Raw genomic sequence first — 22,446 nt, 5'->3', positions numbered from 1 at the left:
TACATTTATATATTTTTTTTAACTGAAGATCCATGAAGCATGGTTTTGTATAACCAGGGCCGCCGAGAGACAAGACGTGCACCATGTCAGTTTGGTCGCCGGTCCTCCCTCCCATTATGCTAATTTTACTCTAGGCAAAATACTTCAATTTGAGCCTAGCCTATAGTTTCCAACTAGGCACACATGCCCACTATGCAGCCTAGTGAAGAGGTATTGTTCTGAATACTGTTTTTTTTTTGTTTTGTTTTTTTGCGTTAATAAAAATGTTTGAAGCGTGCGTACATTTCTGCGGCACATACGTAGATACTCTTAACAAAAGAGAATAATGGATGTTCCTAAATTGTATTTTAAGATTACATTTTCTATTCAAATTTCACAGAAAAAAAATACTTTTTGTCAGACTTATTTCAATTGTTTATTCATAATTACTATTTCAATTTATTAAAACAACGAAGAGTTTTCCTTTTCTTCGTTAGTTGCATCGCTAAAATGATATTGGCAGCCCCACTTCTGAAAACTGAATGGGGGGGAGGGGGGCGGGGGGTCCCTCAAGAGTACGTGAGAAAAGTATTGGTAATGCATCTATTTCTTATTGAATGAGTTTAAATATTTTTTCTTTCCAAAATTCAAAAATTTCATGTTCTAAAGAAAAAAAAAAGCCTTCTGGAAAAAAAATCCCCCCCCCCCAAAATTTTGATGGCGCAACTTGCGCAGTAATCCCCCCTTGTGGGCACCCCTGAATGTAGATTAACATGAGGAATAGGAAGGTGACACATACCCTCCAACATTGGCCACTCAGTCAGCCCTAGCACTTTCCCTACTATGACCAACATTACATGAAGAGAGTGTCCACTGGGAAGTTCTGGTTTAATGGAGATTTTTTGGAACCGTAAATCTTGTTATAATAATTTTCCAGGACCATTAATTTTATTCTAGTGATGAGTTTCACTGATTGTTGTCCTAATCCTAATTGGGGCTATCAGGGACTCTTTGTTTATTCTAACAATGACTTTTCAGGGACTTTAGTGTTTTTCTTAATGACAATATTTTAGATAATATTAACTGCATTTAAACGGAGATTTCAAAGAATTGTCGTCTTTCTTTAACAGGCTTTTAAAGGACTGTTGACCTTACTTTAACAAATATGAATTTATGGACTGTAGTCTTTTATTATGATGAGCATTTTTAAGAACTGTAGCCTTTATTCTACTGAGTATTTTTATGAACTATTGTCCTCATTCTGAGGGAAATATTTAGGAACTGTTACTCTTCTTTAGAAATGTAAATTTTATTACTTGGAGAGGGCTGAATCTATGAACTTTATTATTTTAAGCTACAGTGAACCCTCTCTCACTGACCACTTCCTTCATCACCTAAATCTGATAAAACAAAATTCCAATAATTTTATTTACTTTTAAAACATCAACCACCTTCCTTGTTTATTGGGTCTCAGCAGCAGAACAAAGAAGTGGTCATGCTGAAGAGGTTTCACTATTTATTCCATCTTTCAATGTCTTATTTTTCTTTTGGGTTGTGCACAGTACTTAAAGATATATAGGAGCCGGAAATGAGATACCATTCAGTGGACCAAAAGTTTGGATCTGCTTTAGTCAATGACAAAACTTTGATCCTGTGCAAGAAGTTGTAACATCCCTGAATTGTCAAGTACAAGTAAATTTCAATGCATCATACCAATCACATTCACTGGAATTTATTGTGATGGTAAAATGAGCTAAAGAATGTTGAAATTACTTTCCATTCTGCTGTTTGTGTTACAACCAAGTAGTTTTATAACTGTAGGTTACAATAAACTAATGGTTTGTGTGCAAATTACAAAATCTTTATTCATATTATCCTGCTAAAATGATACAGATTATGTCATTGAAGAGCTGTTTTTGAAGGAATGTATGATAAACCAGGGGTTCTCAAAGTTTTTCGACTCACGGCACCCTTTAAAGAATTAGAATTTTCTCATGGCACCCTAGTCCCTCTCTATTATGTAGGTAAGTGCGTAAGTGAGCCAACTAAGGCTACTCTAAGGTTCAAATAGTAAAATCTTTATCCATTTTGATTGAATTACTTGAGCTTTTGCATATTCATCAGATGACTCATAAAAAATAAGAAAAAAAAAATAATGAAACAAAGTGAAAATTTAAGTTTCAATTGTGTTTCTACGCAGTTTTAGCAAAAAACAAAAGGGATTTAGCCTTATTAATAACATGGGCACCCTAATAAGAAAGGCAAAGATTATTTCATGCAAAGTTGAAGAAATACATTAAAAAAAAAGTACTATCAAGCTAAAACGAATTGAAAGAGCTTTTAATATAAATGTGAATTAAACCACATTTGATAACCTCAAAAACATTGTCAAAATTTTCAAATTTAATTCCATATAAAGATCAATTTTCTTCATATTTGGGACAACTGATAATTCGTTATTTTTTTGCTTTTTGTCACTCATTAGCACAATTCATGCATATATGTGCAGCTTATGATAATATCCACTAACCGATTAACGATGTCATATTATAAGAACACCAGAGTGCTAAGAAGGCAAACAACGACTTTAACGATTAACATTATACTTTTCTTAGTCATCAAACGAGAGGGGAAAAAATGACAGTTCGCAATGACATTTATCTGTGTGAATTGGTCAACTACATTAATTATGCTACAAGAACAATAACCTTTTAAACGCCATAATTCAAATTTTTAATTTTTACTCTTAATTTTTTGCTTAAATGTCTCAATTTACCTCCAGTATAGCTAATCTAAACATGTTTTGGCGAAAAAAAATTTTTAAATAGGAATTTCAGGATGTTCCCATTTGGGAACATTGGCGTTTGGAATGAAGTAAACAGGAGGATTGATCTTGAAACTTTATTACTTCGAAATGGATGAAAAAATATGAATATTTTTGTTTATTTTACATACTATTATACTTTTCTCTTCTGAATGACACTTTTTCTTCCTTATTGTCCATGGTATTGGGGGAAGCAAGATGAGCGGAGTCTTGTTTCACATTCAATGCCCGTTTTCGCACGTTCTTCTGACAAACCGTACAACGTCTCTGAGTGAAAGGGACAAGATAATGGTTATCTGTTTTTAAATTCAGAACAGGAAGATGTGATTTAGGTTCAGGTCTGCTTGACACCTTCACTGAGAGTTAATATGATATCAGCTAGATGTTGCATATAATCCAGAGGAAGTATTTTGAAAAATAACTGCTGGAGATCCATTGCCTGAAGCTCGGGGAATTTTCCAGTCAATTTTTCGAGTTTTTTTTTCCTGGAAGATTTTCTTCCAACTTAGCATATTTTTTCCACCTGGGATAGCGTTCTTGTTTCCGCTTCTTTGCTTCTGGAGTCGAGCATGAGGTTGTGTTTCCCTTTTGATATCCTGAATTGTGAAGCTGATCATATGAACTATTTGAACCTGTATCTTCATCGCTAAGCATCAAGTCAACATGGCCGCAGACATCTTTAGGATAAACTTCATTTAAGGCTTCATCATTTATGTGTTCTTCATCACTCAGACTCGCGTATAAAATACAAAGATCATGCTCGTGTTCGTCATCAAGTTCGCTGTTGAATAAGCTGTGGAAATAATCTAACGCAGCTTCTAACGTTAAAAACTTGCAAGGAGATTGCTGTTTATACGGAATGATAGTTCAAAAACACTAAATAGATTAAAACTACATTATTCTGAGTCTAAAAACAAAATCGTTCGTACGTATGAGACTCGCTAAAAGAAACAGAACGCAAGTGAGCCGAGTAATGAAATGAAATGACGAAATGAGGCTGGACAAAGTTCATAAAAGGCCCTTATCTTTATCTACCCGTCAGTCACGAGATACATTTTAAAAGTGTAAAACACATACAATTCATAGAAAGTGAGTAGGGTAGAAAACAAGAATTCCAACCCCGAAAACGCGATTTACTTATAATAGAGAGAATGCATAAAGGCGGGTGTGAAGGTTATATTTACAATAGAATAGTGGTGTGAAGGGCAAGCTGATTGATAAAAAATGTATGTTCGTGAATGAAAGAACCGAGCACGCATATTCAACACAAAACAGATCTTCCACAACAAAATATTTGAAATAAAGAGGAATCACACTCAAATTCCGCAATTGACTAAAATCCCCCTCAAATACTATACTCTAAGCGCCGATGTTCCCAAATGGGAACGTGTCGGTTCTTATGAAAATAACTCACAAGGAATAATAATTGGAAACATTTTGTTAAGTTGAAATAAAATATATGCCCTCTGGCTACTAAATAACGCCAATAAAATATTTCTTACATCTTTTTCTTTAAAGCAGATACAAAAAAACTTAGACAAATTCTAAGTTCAGAAATTCAGTAAATTTGACTTTAATTTCAAGATAAAGGTTAAACGTACTTTAAAAATTAAGAACACTTAAAAAAAATTCATACTGTTATGTGTCATTTCAGAAAATATGACAAGTCTAAACAAATAATTAGGTTACTAAAAAAATTCACAAAAAAATGTTCCCATTTGGGAACATCGGCAGGTAAAAGGATAAACAACCTGTTTTATCCTAGTAACCTACAGTGAACGATGTAGAAGCAAAACTTACAGCAAAATAAGATCAGATAGTTTTTACATCACTCTTCTGCAATAACTTTTGCTTGGTTACTGAAAACTGCTTGCTGATAACGCTTTACCATCAGTTAATCTTTCTGGTGATGATAAAGTCATGATCTAGCCAATTTTTACTACGCCACATCAAAAAAAAGGGGGGATGGCAATATTATTCCATATGACCTATTTTGGCAAACCACCGAACATTGACAACTACCTATATTGATGACATGAACACTTCGTGGCACCCTTCGCCTCTTTCTACGGCACCCAGTTTGAGAACCCCTGTGATAGACCATAAGTTTAGGCATGCTTAGAATATGAAATATCTATGGTAAAGTGTGCAAATGTGCAAAGCAATTTTTGATAATTTTTCATCAATGTGTTATTTAGGGTTGGTATTGTATGAAATACAAATTTTGTATGGAAAAGAGCTAAAAACAAAATATATACTAAAACATCTTTGAGCTGTTATCTTTTATGAATGCAATTTTTAATTAGGGGCCACAAAATTGACTAAGCAGACCTAAGAACATGGACAAAATTTGAAGAAATTCACAGGGCATGTGAAGATTACAATTCAGGAAATGTCTTTATTAGAAACTTACATTGAATAAAAGAACAAATCCAGAAAAGCATTTTAATAGTTTGTCGGAATCAGAATATGAAAAATAAGGGAAAATTTTTGAAGTTTGCATTGACGCTATTTAGATAAAGTAGGTTAACTAATTATCTTTCCTGCTAAAAATGTTTGCTGGTATTCATCAACACATTATCAATCCTTTTGCATATTATTTCGTGCCTTTGTTACTTTTTTATTGTAATTTTTTATGTAAATTCCCTTTGTTGCCTTTCAAACTAAAGTGCTTTGTTATGCTTTTCGTAATCTCTGTTCCTCTGTGTGTTTGTTTTGTCTCAGGTGTGTATCCACCCTTGCACATTTATAGTGAGGATCTCATTCAGATTTCGGCGGACGACACGCTTTGGCCGAGTGACACTCGACTACTGGTTTAACCATGGTGACATGGAAGATATAAATTTAGTGTAATGTTTGTTGTGGAATATGTATTTATTAGTTTATGTTGGTTATTTTTCCCAAATGACACTGCTTTAGAATTGAAAGATTGCCTCCCCCCTCCCTATGTTATTGTTATTTTGTTGTGTCAGCTAATATTCAATCATGACTTTTATGACTGTTTTTAGTTTCAAGTTTAGCGATCATTTTATGCTCTACTTACAAATTAATTAAAGATAAAATTAATAAACTTATTCAGTTATGTATTTAAGTCATTAATTATGATACTTTATGACCAATATGCTCGTAAAAAATATTTGAAAATCTCCTAATTTGTTTTTTTTTTAAATCTTGTAGATAAAAAAAACCCTACTACTTGGTGTAGTAAATTGTCAGTTATGTAAAAATTTCTACCTAATAAGTTCACTGATATTTTTACTTTCAACTATGTCGTCTATTGTAGAGCAATCAAAATAGGTGATGCAATGAATAGAAAAGAGACCCAAGATTTTAGTCTTGAGAAACGCAATAAGTCTCAAGATGCAATCGTACAAATTGCACCCTATTCATTATATTCGATTGTTAACCTTTGTTTTTGTTGGCATTTAGTACCCAGCTGGTCATTTCACTAAACAAAATAAGAAATTTATAAACTGAGAGTAAAAATATAATATTACTCATGCTATACGTATGTGTAAATGTGACATTGGTTATTTTTTACAGTGCACTCATCGACTACTAAATATACTTTTAAAGTTTATAAAACCATACTAAAACTTTTATTTTCTCATTTAAATTCAACTAGTAATGGTTGCCCCCCCCCCCCCCATTGAAAAAAAAAATTTTAAAAAAAATAAAAAGTGGTCTAGAAGTTTGTGATTTTCTCTCAATTATAAATTAATGACAGTCTAAAATTAAAACTTTTAAATTAATGGTAGAATTCCTTCCACGCTTTATGTGTAGGGGGAAAAAACGTAACTATATATTTTAATCATTTAAACCCTTTTGCACATTCCCACAATCTACAAGTTTGCACTCAATGTTTTTTAAATACTTACATTTTTAAAAAATATATTACTGTTTTATCCAAATTTTACACATTGGTTGCTTTTTTGCTGTACAAATTAGGTCACACAATCTTTGGATTTCCTACTCTAAAACATTTTTGCACTTTGTGTTTAAAAAAATATTTTAATTTCCTTTGTTAAATAATTGTTATTTGATTCCTTTGTTTAAATAATTGTTATTTGATTCCTTTGTTTAATAATTGTTATTTAATTCTTTTGTTTAAATTATTGTTTCATATATTAATATCAAGCTTCTTAATGTGTGTGATCAGTTGATATTAATTTAACAAAATCTATTTAAAAAACACATATTTCTATCAACAGCAATCTTCAAGATGCTATACTTCACAAGTTTAACATCATTTCTAACCAATATACCACCAGCCAGTGTAGTTTTAACATGATATCTTTAAAACGTTTATATAAACATATGTTAACCTTATGTGCATAGTTTTTTTTCAATCAATTTTATTAATATTTAAATACGTATAGAGCATTTATTATATTTATTTATGTTTGCATTTTTATTTGATGAACATACTGTTTTAGATCTGTGATAAAATAAATTTTGATTAGTTACATGATCATATTATTGATTTAACGAGCATTGTGTTTTCTGTGCATTTAAACTTTTAACATAAATCTGAAATTTATCGATAATATTTGTAAAAACATTTTAACTAAAATAAATTATCTATGATTTGTTTATCTTGTAATTTACTTTTAGCTAACGTGAACATCAACGAGAATCATTCCTGTTATACTGTTCCTATTATACATGACAAGTCATTAAACAAGAAAGGTGAATATTCTCACACTGCTCATGAAAACCAGACTATAACTGTTTTATAGTAATTTTATTCAAAGCCATGTTACCGATTTCATAGCATTTTGTGATATTTATCTAAAGAAAAAGTATCAAAAAATAAAAAATGTTTTATATATTCTGAAATATTTCTAAAACATTTTGTGGGATTTATTCCTTGAACATGTCAATTCCAGAATTTCAGAAAAAAAAAATATATATGAAACCTGTTACGCTTATTACTTACAGATACACATTTATTTTTTGTATTTACTCATTTTTACATCATAAACTTAAATAAAAACATGAAAGAGGCTTTTTAAGTATGGTCATGTATACTAACGTCAGTTAACAAATTGATTTATAAGTAGAATTCTTTGTCAGGGACGTGCGCAGAAATTTTGGGGCCTGTCACAAATGACTTTTCTGAGCCCCCCTCCATATTGTTTACCCTTGTATTTCACCTCTAGCTTTTAAAATATTGGACCCCCTTCAGGCTCGGGCCAACAGGTGTCTCTTCCCCCTCTGCATGCCCATTTGTTTTACACAGCAACTATACGAGCAATTTTACTTAAATGCATACGACACAATTTTTGTAATCAGATTGCTTTATTTTTGCATGGGAAAAAATTGGCATTGTTACATAAAAACATTTTACATTAAACATTTTAAGAATGCTTTCATGGTATAAAGTTTATCAGCAAAAAAATATTTTTCACTTTTAGTAAATGAATAATGAAATTTTGCACCACTTTCAAAAAAATATGTTTAATAGAAAATCCCTTTTTAAACCACTTGTTTCCCTTCATTACGTAAAAAAATATTTCAGTTTAAATACAAAAACTCTAAATAAATTCAAAACAGTAGTTATGGCACCAAGCCAATGTATGTTTACAAATAATTACAACATGAGAACATTCCATTGGTATATAGTATAGCAGGAAAATACTATCACATTACAAAATACTGGAAGAATAACTCACTGATTATTAACAACTGAAATACATTCTAATTTAAATGATTATGTATATTGGGGGGAGGAGGAATCTCCATTCAATAATTTCTAGTAATAAAAAGTTCAAAGAATTTTTATTTTCTGCCTATGATTCATAATTTATTAAAAATGAATAGTATTGACTATATCATGAAAAAGCTCGGTTTAACACTATTTCATTTGTAAATATATATGTGGTCGACCATGAAAATCAGCAGTTGCCTCTCTCTCCAACTCCACTAGTGCCAACAGTTTTAAGTTGTCAGAAAATATTCCTCTTAAAAATGAAATAATATCCTGTTTTTGTTTGCATAGTTAACGCTTGAAAATAAAATTAACATTTATTCAGTAAACTCCCGATTATCCATGGAATTGGGTGGCACAAGTATGGCGGACAATAAAAATTAAAATTGCAGATAAACCACAAAAAGGCTAAAATGAAGGAACAAGAAAGGTAAAAATGATTCTCCCTCAAAAACACAGTTGCATTGATACATAGTACTTTGTACAATGAAAATATATGCAATACAGTAAAAATGTTTTGTACTTTTGTACAACAGAACTTATCAATAAAGAACAAGGGCATGTATGATGAAGAAAGCGCAAAAAGTAATTTAATAAATAAAACAAAACAACCATTGTTTTTACTTCTTGCTGCACAAATACCTGATACCAATGTTCCTGGTTGTTGAATGACTTGGGGACAGTCGGGAGTTTACTGTACCACAAATTAATCATGATAAACTTCATTAAAATTACAATTTGTTGTTAACTTACTTTTTTGGTTGACCTAAATGTAACGAGGATAAAAAATAAATGGTGACTAATAAATTTGCTTTTATTCTCCTCTGAGAATCAGAAAACTTTCCCAATATTGATTTTTAGTCGACTGACCAGTGAATGAACAGATTTTAATTATAAAAAAAAATAATAATAGGATTCAATTTCTTTTTTCTTCGATTTTAACGTCCTTCTGTGTAATACCAAAAAGAAAATGACTAGAAAAACTCAGTTCACTGGTTGAGGGTTTCATTCACCGAGTTGGTGCACTTTTTTTGTTATCTCAACTCCCCGAAAACCTGAAGCAGAACATAAAAGTTTTTATAATGTTTAAAAATATTTACATATTTCAACTAAAATGTTTTTAATGTCATGTGCAAAATACTAGTTTAAAATGATTTTTTTTTTTTTTTTTGAAAATGAAATTGCACTGTAAGTATTCATTAACTGATCATTAAAGGTCTTATGATGTAAAATGGTGATTAAAATTTCCAAATACAAGTAGAAATGCTAGGCTTATCATTTCCAAAAATGCTGGCTTTCCAAAAATAAGAATTTAATTCCCTGTAACTGTCAAAAAGAAAAAAAAAAGTACAAAAATTTTATGTATACTATGTGATAATTACAAGAAAAAATAATAAAATATTATTTCAAAACATTTGATATGCATAATTTAAGTTGGGAGATTTTTATGTTTAAAATCAATAATTTTTTTTTACGTATAATTTTTTTTTTCTGCCCAAAGAACGTTCTTAGTCATTAAGTACTACTCTGAGGATCTTAAAAGTCATTAAACAGAGATTTTTAGCACTAATAATCTACTAACAAAGAGAAAAGGTTTTTAGAAAATGCATATAAAATAGATAACATAATGGTTTAGTGCATATTTAACAAGTATAAGAATGAAATATTAATAGGTACAAAGTTTAATAAAACTCGAACTAGTTTTGCACTTTGCAAAATACTGGTTTGGAGATCTTGTTTTGATAATAAGTTTTATTTTAAACATGAAATTTTAAAGCCATTTTCAAAACTTTAGTTTTGCATAGATATTTGTTTATATCATACAAAAATTGTATATCATTGCATAATACATCGCCTAATTTACAAAATATACAGTTTTTAAATAAATAATTTATAAATATAGATTAAAAGAAATGCACATCAAAAATATGTTAGAAATGCAAATTTTTTTTTAAAGAAAAGTAAACATTTTTTTTTTTTTTGTCACAAACATGTTAAATACAAAAAAAAGTTATGTATTTACATATCACTATTCGAGCAATAAAAATATACATCGATTTCACAAATAAACTATTTTAATTTCTTACTCCAACTATCCTTTTCAGGAACTAAGGTGCCGACAATTTTTTCGGTCAATTTCTGGTGAATGACTTTTGATGTGGTGAATGTATTTCCGATAAACAAAATAAAGAATATTACTGCTGAACAAAACACCTGCAAAACATAATGAGTTCATTTAAATTATCAAAAACAAGTATTCTATAAAGGCATCAAAGTTAAAATATTTACAGTGTTTTTCAGTTTAAAATATAAGGGTATAAAAAATGCACCAATATCACAATCGAGTCATTTCATTTCAAATCAGGCAGGCAGGTATGAAAATTGCCATATGACCATCACCGATTTTTTTGAAAAAATTACAGTAGTTACAACTAAGGGACTGAAATATCCCAAAAGGATTTTCCAAAAAAAAAAAATTCTTCAGTTACAGCCAATTAAAATTCTGCGCAAAATCCGGCATTTTTGAAAAAAACAGCAAAACACTCCATTTGAAATGAACTATTTGAATAATTCTTTTTTCTAAAAAGAAATAAAGACCATTTAGTTAGGTTTTTTGATAAAGAAAAAATATTTTTGTGGCATTTTTCTTACAAAATCCCCCCTTTGTGATATTTCATATGTCCCTTAGTTGTAACTACTGTAATTTAAAAAAAAAAAAACGGTAATGGTCATGTGACAGGTCATACCTGATCTGAAATGGAATGGCTCAATAAATACTTTTTAAAGGCTTCTTTAGACTTCGAAAATAATATCTAAGATTTCAAAGAAATTCCTATATTTTTCATAAAATAAATTAGCATGTGAAGGAGTATTGTGTTTTAAAAGGAACATTCTAAACATATCCATAAGATATACAAAATTTAATTCAATAGTTCCTAATCTTGTTAAAATCGCTTCTAATCATGTTGTGACCCCTTTTTGACACAACAGGACCTATACGTGTGTGTTAACAATAAAATAGTACAAAAATATCAAAAAATACAAACTCAGAATTGGTGCAGCATAGCCTATCAAAGCTCTTGCACCAAAAAACCCAATGAACCAAACCAACCAAAAATAAAGAATGCATGTGAAACAAGGTACTTTGTAAAATAGGGTCTGGTCTTCAGGGGGAAGACCTGAACTTATTTTACAAAGCATTTTCTACCTTGCAAGTCCGCAAAAAGTTGCACCACCCCCCCCCCCCCCCCCCGACACACAAGAGGCTTAAATATAATAGCAAAACATGTTTTCTAATTTTTAGCTGCTTCCAATAAAATGAATTTAACAGCTGTAGGTAACAGTCTTTTTTCATTTTAGTATAAGCATAAAACTTATTTGATTAGTTTCATAGAAATTATGTGGCATAAGTTACTGTATGACTGTTTTTACATTAAACAAGTAGGTTAGTTATTTGAAAAATTGCTGTACTGTTAACTTACTAAGTTTAGTAACTAAGTCAAATATTAAAAAGAGATCAATAAAATTATTTAACTCGTCAGTCAAATGCAGGCACCCAAAAAAAATTCTGAAGTATGACAGTGATGTATTATTGCAGGAGTGCACAACCTGTGTCCCGTCGTGTAGCAATGTGCGACCTGCAAGGGGGTCTCTCTCTCTTTTTTTTTTTAAATTTTTTTAGAAAAGGAAAAAGACAAAAAAAAAAAAAAGCTTTTTCAGATGCAATCTTATTTTATACACACCAGTTCAAAGTGCTCCAAAATTTATTTGAAAAAGGATTTCAGGACTTATTATGGGGAAAAAAAAGTAAACATAAAAAATTAAATTTTCAGTTACTAGCCAGTGGCCAGCAGATGCTTTCAACTCAATGGCCACTTTTTGGCTTTACTATATATATATATATATATATATATATATATATATATATATATATATATATATATATATATATATATATATATATACAGGGGTCGATACAGCGCCAAATTGGGGCCGCTTTGCGGCCCCTTCACAAAATTCCGCATGGCAAAAGCGGCCCCATTCACAAAATTCCACGTCGAAGAAGCGGCCCCATTCACAAAATTCCGCGTCGTAAAAGCAGCCCCTTCACAAAAATTTATAAAAAGGCAGCCTTTTCACAATATTTTTTAACCGCAAATGTGTACGCATCTACGCGGGAGCCTCTTCCACCTTCCCCCATCTTATCTTTTTGCTTGAGAGCGTCAGAGGGGGGACGGCAGAGGGACACTTGTGATTGGTAGCTTGTTTTCAGGAAAATCTTAAATTTTACTTTGATTACGCAATATATATTTAGTATTAATTTGTGTTGAGTTTCAAAATCCAATTCTAAAATAACTTTACTTAAAATAAAATTATTTTACATGCTGTTTTTATATTTTTATTTGTTTTGAAGATCTTAATTTCCTTACATCGGCCATGGTAAACGAATTTTTCGCATTTTTGATGTTTACTGTACCTTGTTAAGAGGCAAACAAATAAAATTTCTTATATATTTATTAACATCATTAAATTGCAAAGTTTTAAACGAAATACCTACTCTGTAAGAACGTCAAAAGTCAAAAAATTAAACGCTGAATGCTGGTGCAGTATTATTTTGGGTTTTAATTACTTCTAAGTTTTTCAAACACATACATGGAATCTTTAATGAGTATTTCACTTCTGTGTTAAGAAATATGTGATATCTTTGAGTCTGTTCATATTGTATTTATTAGGAGTTATCATTACGTTCAGCAGCATGTGCAATTTTCATTGCTCTTAAAGTATTTGAGAGGGGCAAACAAGAAATCTGTTGTGAGACTTTCACCTTAAGAAAGTGTGCCTTGCATATGTATATTTGTAAAAAGCAATAAATGTAATGTATGTGTCAAATTACGAATAAAATGTTAAGGGTCTTACTTCCCCCCTCCCCCAGCGCATTTTCTCTTGACAGCTTTGAGGTATTCTTCAAGAACTTGCAATCACCCCTGAAACCTGTCTAGGGCTTTTCTATAACGATACGACAGCTAAAACTGCTTTAATATAATCTTTTCCAAGAAAAAAATCACGAGAAGGTCTTTTTTACAAAAATAAAGAAAATTCACAAAAATATTTTGCTTTTTCACAAAAATAACGAAATTTCACAAAAATATTTTGCCTTTTCACAAAATGGGGACCCAAAAAATAAAACCTGGATCGACCACTGTATATATATATATATATACTAGTGGTACCCGCACGGCTTTGCCTGTAGTAGAAAATTAAAAGGTCTTTTGATTCGCCTGTATATTTACAAATAATATATGGTGAATTACGTGCCAATTGTCTTGTCTATGTTACGGTTCCACGTTATGATAACTTGGTAATTTACTCGTCCATCTTATGATAATTTCGCTCGGGGAAAATGTTCTTAAAATTGGAATAGAAAAAGAATAAAATTGAATTTTTGAAAAATCGCTTTGAGGTGCACACACAGATGCTACAAACTAACTTTGTGCCAAATTTAATGAAAATTGGCCGAACGGTCTATGCGCTATGCAAGTCACAGAGATCCAGACAGAGAGAGAGCCAGACTTTCAGCTTTATCAGGGGTCGAAGTAGTCCTATATATATACTATATTTTCAAAAAAAGTATGAAAATCGTCCTATATTTCCTATATTTTTGGAAAATGTCCTATATTTCCTATATTCCTGTTTTTTTATCCAATTTCTTTTTTTAAAACAACAGTAAATAACTATCTGACTGAAAACGCAACTCACTAAATCCTGCAACAGGCATCTTCTCTCATTGGCTACAGCAATATGACGTCACTGTAGTGGGTGGAGTTTCGAGAACGAATTCTGAAGTTGGTTTTAGAATTTTGCGTTTGGCAACAGAAGTTTGTTTTGCTTTCCAGCGTGGTTTTTTTCGGTTTTTGTTTTCGCCGGTATAATTTTGTGTTCAGTGCATTTTCTGATCGGAATGTTCTAATAGTTTTTTTGCAATCTTTTCTTTTTGTGGAATTTTATAGAACAAAATATCTGTATATTTGTGCTACAAAGCATTGGTTATTTCCTGTTAGTTCTCAACACAAAGACGGTTTTTATTTATCTATATAAGTTATGTTTGTGACACTTCTATCCCTGCAAAAATTGTGAGTTGCTGTGTTAATTATCAATAAATTTCACTTTGTTCTTTTTTTTGTCTACAAATTACACTTTTTTCAAAAATTATTCTTTCAACTACAAGAAAGTCATTTCAGGTGTAAGTTATAATTTTGTTTGAGGGTTTATTTTTTAAACAAAATCATTGACAAGAATAAATAAATTATATGTATGTATTATTTCTTTTTTCATAGCAAAACTATTCATATAATGTGTCCTATATTATTTGTGGAAATGTCCTATATGTGACAAGTCGATCACTTCTACCCCTGCTTTATTATTAGTAAAGATATATATACATAACCTACCTGCCATTCTACACACTTTTCATCTTTGCTTAAACGATATAAAGTATATGCATTGTACAACTGGAAAATCTGAAAAAAATTTTAATGGGTAAGTAATAGTATAGTAAAAAAGCATGCTACTAAATCAGACGGAATTGATGTATAATGTACCAGCAAATGAAAAAAAAAGAATACAGTTGAACATAGCTATGGTGAATCTATGATATTGTCAACTCTTGGCTTTCATTCATTTTTTCACTGGTTCCCAATTCACCTCCTCTATTTTAATAATATTTCCACTGCTATCATTGTCAACTGCTGAAGAAATAAAAACTAGCATATAGCAGTGTATTTCTAACTTTTTTCCCATTGCAACCATCATTTTGGCAACTAAGCAATCTACGATCCAATATGAGTATCCTCTTCACCCTGTGTGTGAGTGTAGGGGAGGGTGGGGCACAGTGAGACGAAAAATATAAAATTCAAGATATTTGGAAACTTTGTTTTAATCAGAAAAATTTTAGGATGGATTTGTAAAGCAGCTTAAATGCACTAACTTTTGAGACACAAAAAACTTCACTACTATTTAAAGTTTTTGAGATAACATAAAAAAAAAGGAAACTCAAAATTTTGTCTTACTGTGCCCCACGCATGGGGTACTGTGAAACAAACTATGGGGCACAGCAGGCATGTGCTAACTGGGGCCAGGGTTTCTCCCCCCCCCCTCAGTCTCTGAAAGAGAGGGGGGCAAACTTCACATCTTGCCCCTCTCCCCCAGGTATTAAATGTTTATAAAGGAGGTGGATATAATTGAAGGGAAAAAAAGGGCTAGTATATTTAAAAGTGGGTATGTTCTCCAAAAAAGAATCAGTGACCTATCAGATGTGCAAAAACATAGCACTGTAAGCAAACAAGTCCCAAAAAAAAAAACATGTAGCAACAGCTAAAAAACACAGAACATGGACGTTTCCGGTTTTAATTGATGCGCTGTGTCACTTAGTTCAGGCGAACAGAAAGCACCAGGACTTACCAGGACTAATTAGTCGAGGCAAAACCCCCTACTTTTAATTTTAATTTTAAGCTCTTGTTTATTGTTTATAGTTTAACATGTGGTGAGTTTTGCCCAATGTTACTCTGTATTGTATACACTAGAGCTTAAACTCTCTTTTTAGTTTGTAGTTTATTATTATTATTATTACTATTTTTTTTTGGTCTTTTGACCATATTTATTGAATCCTCCATGGCTGATGAGCTCTGGATTCAACCTTTGACTTTTTCTATTAAATTGCTGCTTGAAAGATCAAAAAATTAATACTAAAACTAATAATAGTATGTCCAGTTCCGAAAAACATCAACATTCAGGATTACATTGGGCAAACACACCACATGTGAAAAATGAAGGCTTTTGGAACTAAGACCTAAAACTAAGCACTAGGGTTTTGTCTCGGACATTTGAAGCCAAGGCTTTGAGATTTCTAATGCTGATAAATTCAATCTCAAAGCAGCCTTTCTTTTTCTTTGGCTTTGTTTATATATATATATATATATATATTCCTTCCCTTTTTTTTAAAGTTTTTTTTAAACTTTTTGTTACTTACCATTATTATACTTAACTTTTGTAATTGCTGCTTTGCACATTGGGATTCAATAAATTGGTCTTTTGACCATATTTATTGAATCCCCCACGGCTGATGAGCTCTGAATTCATTCTTTCGACTTTTTCTATTAAAATGCTGCTTGTATTTTCCTTTTTCTCATCATTATGTTTTGTATTAAATGTTTAAAACTTTTTATTTGGCTTGTGTACTTTTTATATTTACTTGGCTTTCTAGTTTTGCTGTGTTGCACATCTATGGGCTTGTGGTGTGGTCTTTTCAATATTCTTCACTTTTATTTTATATATATATATATATATATATATATATATATATATATATATATATATATATATATATATATATATATATATTAGAGTGGAGGGAAAGTATGGGCAAAAAATTTTTTTTCCGAAATTCAACTTCTAATAGAGGGGAAAAGTTGTGGTTTGGTTCCACAAAGAAACGGCTAAAATATTTTTGCTCTACCTTTCCATCTTGAGGGTCCGCTTTGACCTTGAAGTTTACAAAATTTACTTTTTTCCTAAAATTCCACTTTTAATGCAAGTAATTTTCATTTTAGATGCTCAATTTTTGGTGGAGGGAAAGAATTGTGACTGGGTATCATAAACAATAGGGAAAAATTATTTTAATTTTACTTTTTAGTTCTGTGGGTGGCTTTGACCTTGCATTGCAAAAACTTGCTTTTGTTTTGTAGTGAATTAATCGCAACTTCATTTTTTCTGTACTTAATTTAATAAGTTAAAAAATTGTTATTTGATACTATAAATTTAGAACTTATATATTTATATCCTAGATTTTATTTTAAATATCTGCTTTTACTTTTTTTTTCTTGAAAAATCTTACTTTTTTAACTACAGTTTTTATAAGTCATTTCTCTTTTCCGTAAAACAACTGTAAATGTCATGAAAAAATTCCAATATCACTATATGAGGGAAAACACTTTTAAAAAACACTTTTATAAACCTCCCTTGAAGTAAATAATCTTGCCTATTTATTTACTTCAAGGGAGGCCCTTGAAAGCCTTTACTTTTAAGGGGTACTTCGCCTCTCTCTCATTCATAGCTTGAGGAATGAATTCGTCCAAAGCTATGTGGCACCTGTTTTGCATGTCATCTGAGAAAAAAATAAGCAATCACATTGCTTAGCTGAGATTATGCCTTGCCTACATAGTCGAACATTTGTTTTTTTCGAATGAGTGTGTGTGAGCAGTCGAGTGTCGATTTGTTAGTCGAGTTGTAAGGAAAATGGCTACTAGTAGCAAAATTAAAACGAGAACTAAATTAAAGTGTCCTGTGTTTGGAATACCCAAAGAGTTGAGTAAGCTAGTTTTGCTCACGTATGAAGACATGATGAAATACTATTTGCATGTTAGGAACCATTTAAAGACAGATGAAATAACAAAAGAACCCATGGTAGCTGAAGTCTCAGACGCAGTAGCTTTACAAATCGAAGAACTGTGGAAGAAATCTTCAATACCTATAGTTACTCACACTCGTGTTCTTCAACTCATTCGTTCATACAATACCAAGTACAAAGAATTATTAAAATCTATACGAAAACAGAAAAATGAACGTCATCTAGTCAAAATAAAAGCATTCGCTGAGATTGCAAAACAAAAATTGTTTGATATCTCGTCTTGTAAATGTAAATTTTCCTCTTGTAGTTGTGAAAAGTCCCGCAAAGTTCCTGTGGAAGAACAGGCGTTTCTTCATGACCAGGGAACTGTTAGAAAAATGATCATGAGCACTGTTGACTTAACTGCAACAAAAAGACTTCGACGGAAGGCAGAGAGAAAATCAAAAGACAATGCTCGCCTTTCTAAAGTTGCAAAACAAACTGAAAGTGAAACACCTATAATTTTAGAATCAACTTCAAGTTCATCAGAAATGGACATAAATGACGAAAGCTTCCAGGCTTCTACTTCAAATTTTAGAGCAAAAGTGAAGGAGACACCATGTTCCACGAAGATACCACCCAACTATCAACAAATGCGAGTTCCTTTACCAACATTGGCAAGGGAATGTGACCGATACGGTGTTTCAGATAGAGCCGGGGCATCAATAGCAAGTGCTGTGCTTCAAGATGTGGGTTTGGTTACAGAACAAGATTCTTCATGCGTGATTGATCGCAGCAAAATCATTCGAGAGAAACAGAAGAAAAGGAGAAAGGTACTGGTACAAGAGACGGAAACTTCGAGAAGTCTTCGTGCTTTGTATTTTGATAGCAGAAAGGATAAAACGTTACAACTTGCAAGCTCAGATGGCAAAAAATACCGTAAAACAGTAGTTGAAGAGCATGTTACTTTGCTTCAAGAACCTGGATCTAAGTACCTTAGCCATGCGACTCCAGCCAGTGGCACAGCGATAAACATCACCAGAAGTATAACTGACTATATAACAAGCAATAACATTTCAGTTGATAATTGTGTAACTGTTGGATGTGATGGAACCAACGTAAATACTGGAAGAAAGGGAGGTGTAATACGGCTTCTCGAAGTTCATTTCAAGAAACCGTTGCAATGGTTAGTATGCCAACTTCATTCTAACGAACTTCAATTACGACATCTTTTGAAACACTTAGATGGTAAAACAGAAGGTCCACGCGCATTCTGTAGAATCATTGGTAAAGCATTGGGTGGATGTGAACAGTTGCCAGTTGTAACATTTCAACTGATTCAGGTTAATCTTCTGAATATAAACAGAAATGAGTTGAGCACTGATCAGCAGTACTTATTTGATATTTGTAAAGCTGTAGCTATCAATCAGTGCTCTGAAAATTTGTCTAAATGAGAACCTGGAACATTAGTACACTCACGGTGGTTAACGACGGCAAATAGAATTTTACGGCTGTACATGACAACTGACAGTCCGCCGCAGAACTTATACACATTAGCAGAATATGTTATGAAAGTGTATGCACCAATGGGGTTTACCATTAAGATTAACCACTCTTGCAAAGATAGTTCTAAAAACCTCTTTGAAACAATCAAAAAATCACGTTATCTGTCTTCTGAATTAAAAGCTGTCATCGATCCTGTGATTCAGCGCAATGGTTACTTTGGGAATCCGGAAAACATATTGATAGCGATGATCACAGATGATTGACACTGTGTCAGAGAACTTGGTTTACGTCGAATTATGAATGCAACATCTATGACACCGATATTGGATTGCGAAAATTTACAATTCCAGAGTTAAATTTTGATGCTGAAGACTACCATGAGCTCATCGATTGGCAAAATTGGGAACACACGGAGCCGCCACTTACAAGTGGAATTCTAGATAAGGATTTGAAAGAAATGGTGCTTGATGGCGTATCTTCTGAATTGTTTGATTTCCATAGCCTCCCGTGTCACACTCAAGCAGTGGAACGATGCGTTAAATTAGTCACAGAAGCATCGTCTACGGTTTGTGGTGTAAGCAAGAGAGAAGGATTAATTAGAGTAAAAATTGAATCCAGAAAACTTATGCCGCAATATAACACTAAGTCTGAATATTGTCAGTCATAAAACTGATCTCCAAGCCAACTTTTCCGCCAAACTATGCTTCATTGTTTGTAGTGTACGGATTATAGTTTGAATTTGAAGGAACAACAATTTGAGAATTCATTTAGTAACTTCTTTAGTTTTGCTGTGTAATTTCTGTGACTGTAAAAAATTAGATTGATAATTTCATACTTTTCTGTTTAAATTTTGTAATCCATGGTATGTAAAAATCACATTTTGGTGCAAAGTCACATTTGTCAAGCAGATTATCTTTTACGTCAAAAATGCTTTTACTTGTTAGTTTTTTTATAATTCTTAGTTTTATATAAATAATAATTGATGCATATTAAAGCTATTCTTTTTAAAGGAATAACCTTTAATGCGTTTTTCTCAGTGTGCTAAGTATTGTAATGTTACTTAATTTTAACTCGATATTGGGTGATTTTAAGGTATATGATATTTAGTATATTTTATTACTTAAATATTTGAGTCTGGTATGTAATTTACACAAACGGTCAACTTTGAAGTGCTTTTTCATCATACTGGAATAATTTTTGGCTTTAATGGAATCATTAGAATTTGTATCAGTTTTGATGCAATAATGGTCAATTTCAAAATATTTTTTGTTATAAAAATGCTTTTGCATGACAAAATATCTATACAAGAGGACACGTTTCAGCACTATTACTCAGCTTTAATCAAATTTTGTTTTTTTATGAAACTATTACAACTTTTGTCAGTTTAGAAGAAATAATGATCAATGTCAAGACGCAAGTGGACCCTCAAGATATTATTTGTCATAAAACTGTTTTTGTATGACAAAATATCTATACAAAAGGCAACTTTTCCGCGCTATTGCTTAGCTTTTAAAAAATTTTGATTTTTGAAGAAATTTTTATAACTTTTGTCAGTTTTGATGCAATAATGGTCAATTTCAAAGCAAAAGCGGACCCTCAAGATATTTTTTGTTTATAAAATGCTTTTGCACGACTAAATATCTGCACAAAACACAACTTTTCAGCACTATTACTTGGCTTTTATCCAATTTTAATTTTTTCACTCCACCCTAATATATATATATATGCACACACATTGAACTTGTGCTACAACACGATTTGACGAGCGCGAAATGGATACAATGTGAGTTTTTCATGAGCTCCAGAGCTAACACGAACTCCTCGCCCACAACTTGAGATTTTTAAGCAAAGCACAGGGCGTAAGTATCAGCTGTGTTATTTGGCTACTAAATTTTGGCTTTATGAATGGGCTTTCCTCATTTAAGCATTACTGAAGTCCCCACACCATACTAGTCCAAACCCCACTTCGTTGATGTGAAGAAATAACTTTATTTTTTATTTTTTTTTTTTTCTCTGTCTAGATGTGAAAGTTAATTAAATATAATGGCATCTAAGTGCACGGCTTCATCTAAAACTAATAAAGATGGGAAGAGAAAGTTACTTATGATTAAGGAAAGATTTTGTGCATTGTAATAAATTTGTGTTGAATAACATGGTGTTTTTTTTACATATATACAGATAAAAGTTGGTCTTTAGGTAGGAAACGTTAATATACAGTTAAGAAGGCGTTTAAGACAGTTTGAGGTCCAAAATAATATTGTATGTTTATCAAAGAGTCTCATACATATCCTTTTTCACAACACAAAATTTAAAGAAAAAATTAAAATTTTTCCTTAAAGAAAAAAATTGTCTCGTGCCTAAAAATACTTCCAGGCTCTTAACATTTATAATTTTGTTGGCCTCTCTGTACATTGTATGTTACTAAAAGATTGAAATTGGAGGTTTGGCAAAGGTCAACATTAACTGATGAATTGTCAGTTTTTATTAAAATGCCAGGGAAAAAGAAAATCTCTTCCTTTTGGCTTTGAAACAGCAGACAAATAGATGCAAGATTAGCACATGGTGCCGTGCAGAAAAGGATGAATTTAAAACATTTTGTTCTGTTTGTACATTATCTTTACAATATTGATAATCAAGGATTTTCACAGATAGGTCCGGATCTGTGTACCCGCAGACCCCATAATGGGGGGCGGGGGCCTACGTCCTTGAAAGGCCTAACACCTAAGAAATTTTTAAAAAAATAGAACTAAGACATATTAACATTGCAAACATACACTGCTAGCCTCTGGGGAGGGGGCCTACAGATTTTGTTGTAGGGAGCACCAAAATTTATAGATCCGTTCCTGTTCACATGTACTGTCTCATGCTGATGCGGCGGGACATAAAAGGTTGACAAGTAGCTTGAAAAATCAAGCTGTATTTTAATTCGATGTTCTTTGTTTTCTACTTAAAACAACATTAGTTATGATGAAGCAATCCAAAGCCTTTGTTCCTAATTCACTCCAAGATGAAATTCCAAGAGAAGGTTTCCTTAGTTTTAATTGC

The 22,446-nt window shown here is 31.8% G+C and overlaps 2 protein-coding genes across 3 annotated transcripts in view; one reads left to right on the top strand and one right to left on the bottom strand.

Annotated features, from left to right (window-relative positions):
* LOC129221613 (protein spinster homolog 1-like) overlaps positions 1-7,617 on the top strand; it is a 56,409-nt gene extending 48,792 nt beyond the window's left edge. Inside the window, exon 11 of one of the 2 annotated variants that reach the window (XM_054856133.1) lies at positions 7,418-7,617. In XM_054856133.1, coding sequence (XP_054712108.1) covers positions 7,418-7,542 — 125 coding nt within the window. In that variant the 3' untranslated portion in view covers positions 7,543-7,617. Of the gene's footprint in view, positions 1-5,527; positions 5,867-7,417 lie in introns of those variants that run through there. The other variant, XM_054856135.1, reaches the window with a different exon arrangement.
* A 234-nt stretch (positions 7,618-7,851) lies between these two features.
* LOC129221631 (ion channel TACAN-like) overlaps positions 7,852-22,446 on the bottom strand; it is a 49,150-nt gene continuing 34,555 nt past the window's right edge. The window contains exons 12-13 of the mRNA XM_054856155.1: positions 14,963-15,031; positions 7,852-10,727 (exon numbers count right to left, since the gene is read on the bottom strand). Coding sequence (XP_054712130.1) covers positions 10,584-10,727; positions 14,963-15,031 — 213 coding nt within the window. The 3' untranslated portion in view covers positions 7,852-10,583. The remainder of the gene's footprint in view (positions 10,728-14,962; positions 15,032-22,446) is intronic.

The sequence above is a fragment of the Uloborus diversus genome, chromosome 4, assembly GCF_026930045.1.
Source record: "Uloborus diversus isolate 005 chromosome 4, Udiv.v.3.1, whole genome shotgun sequence".
NCBI lineage: Eukaryota > Metazoa > Arthropoda > Arachnida > Araneae > Uloboridae > Uloborus > Uloborus diversus.
Note: the sequence above shows the minus strand (reverse complement) of the source record. Positions and strands in the feature narration are given on the sequence as shown.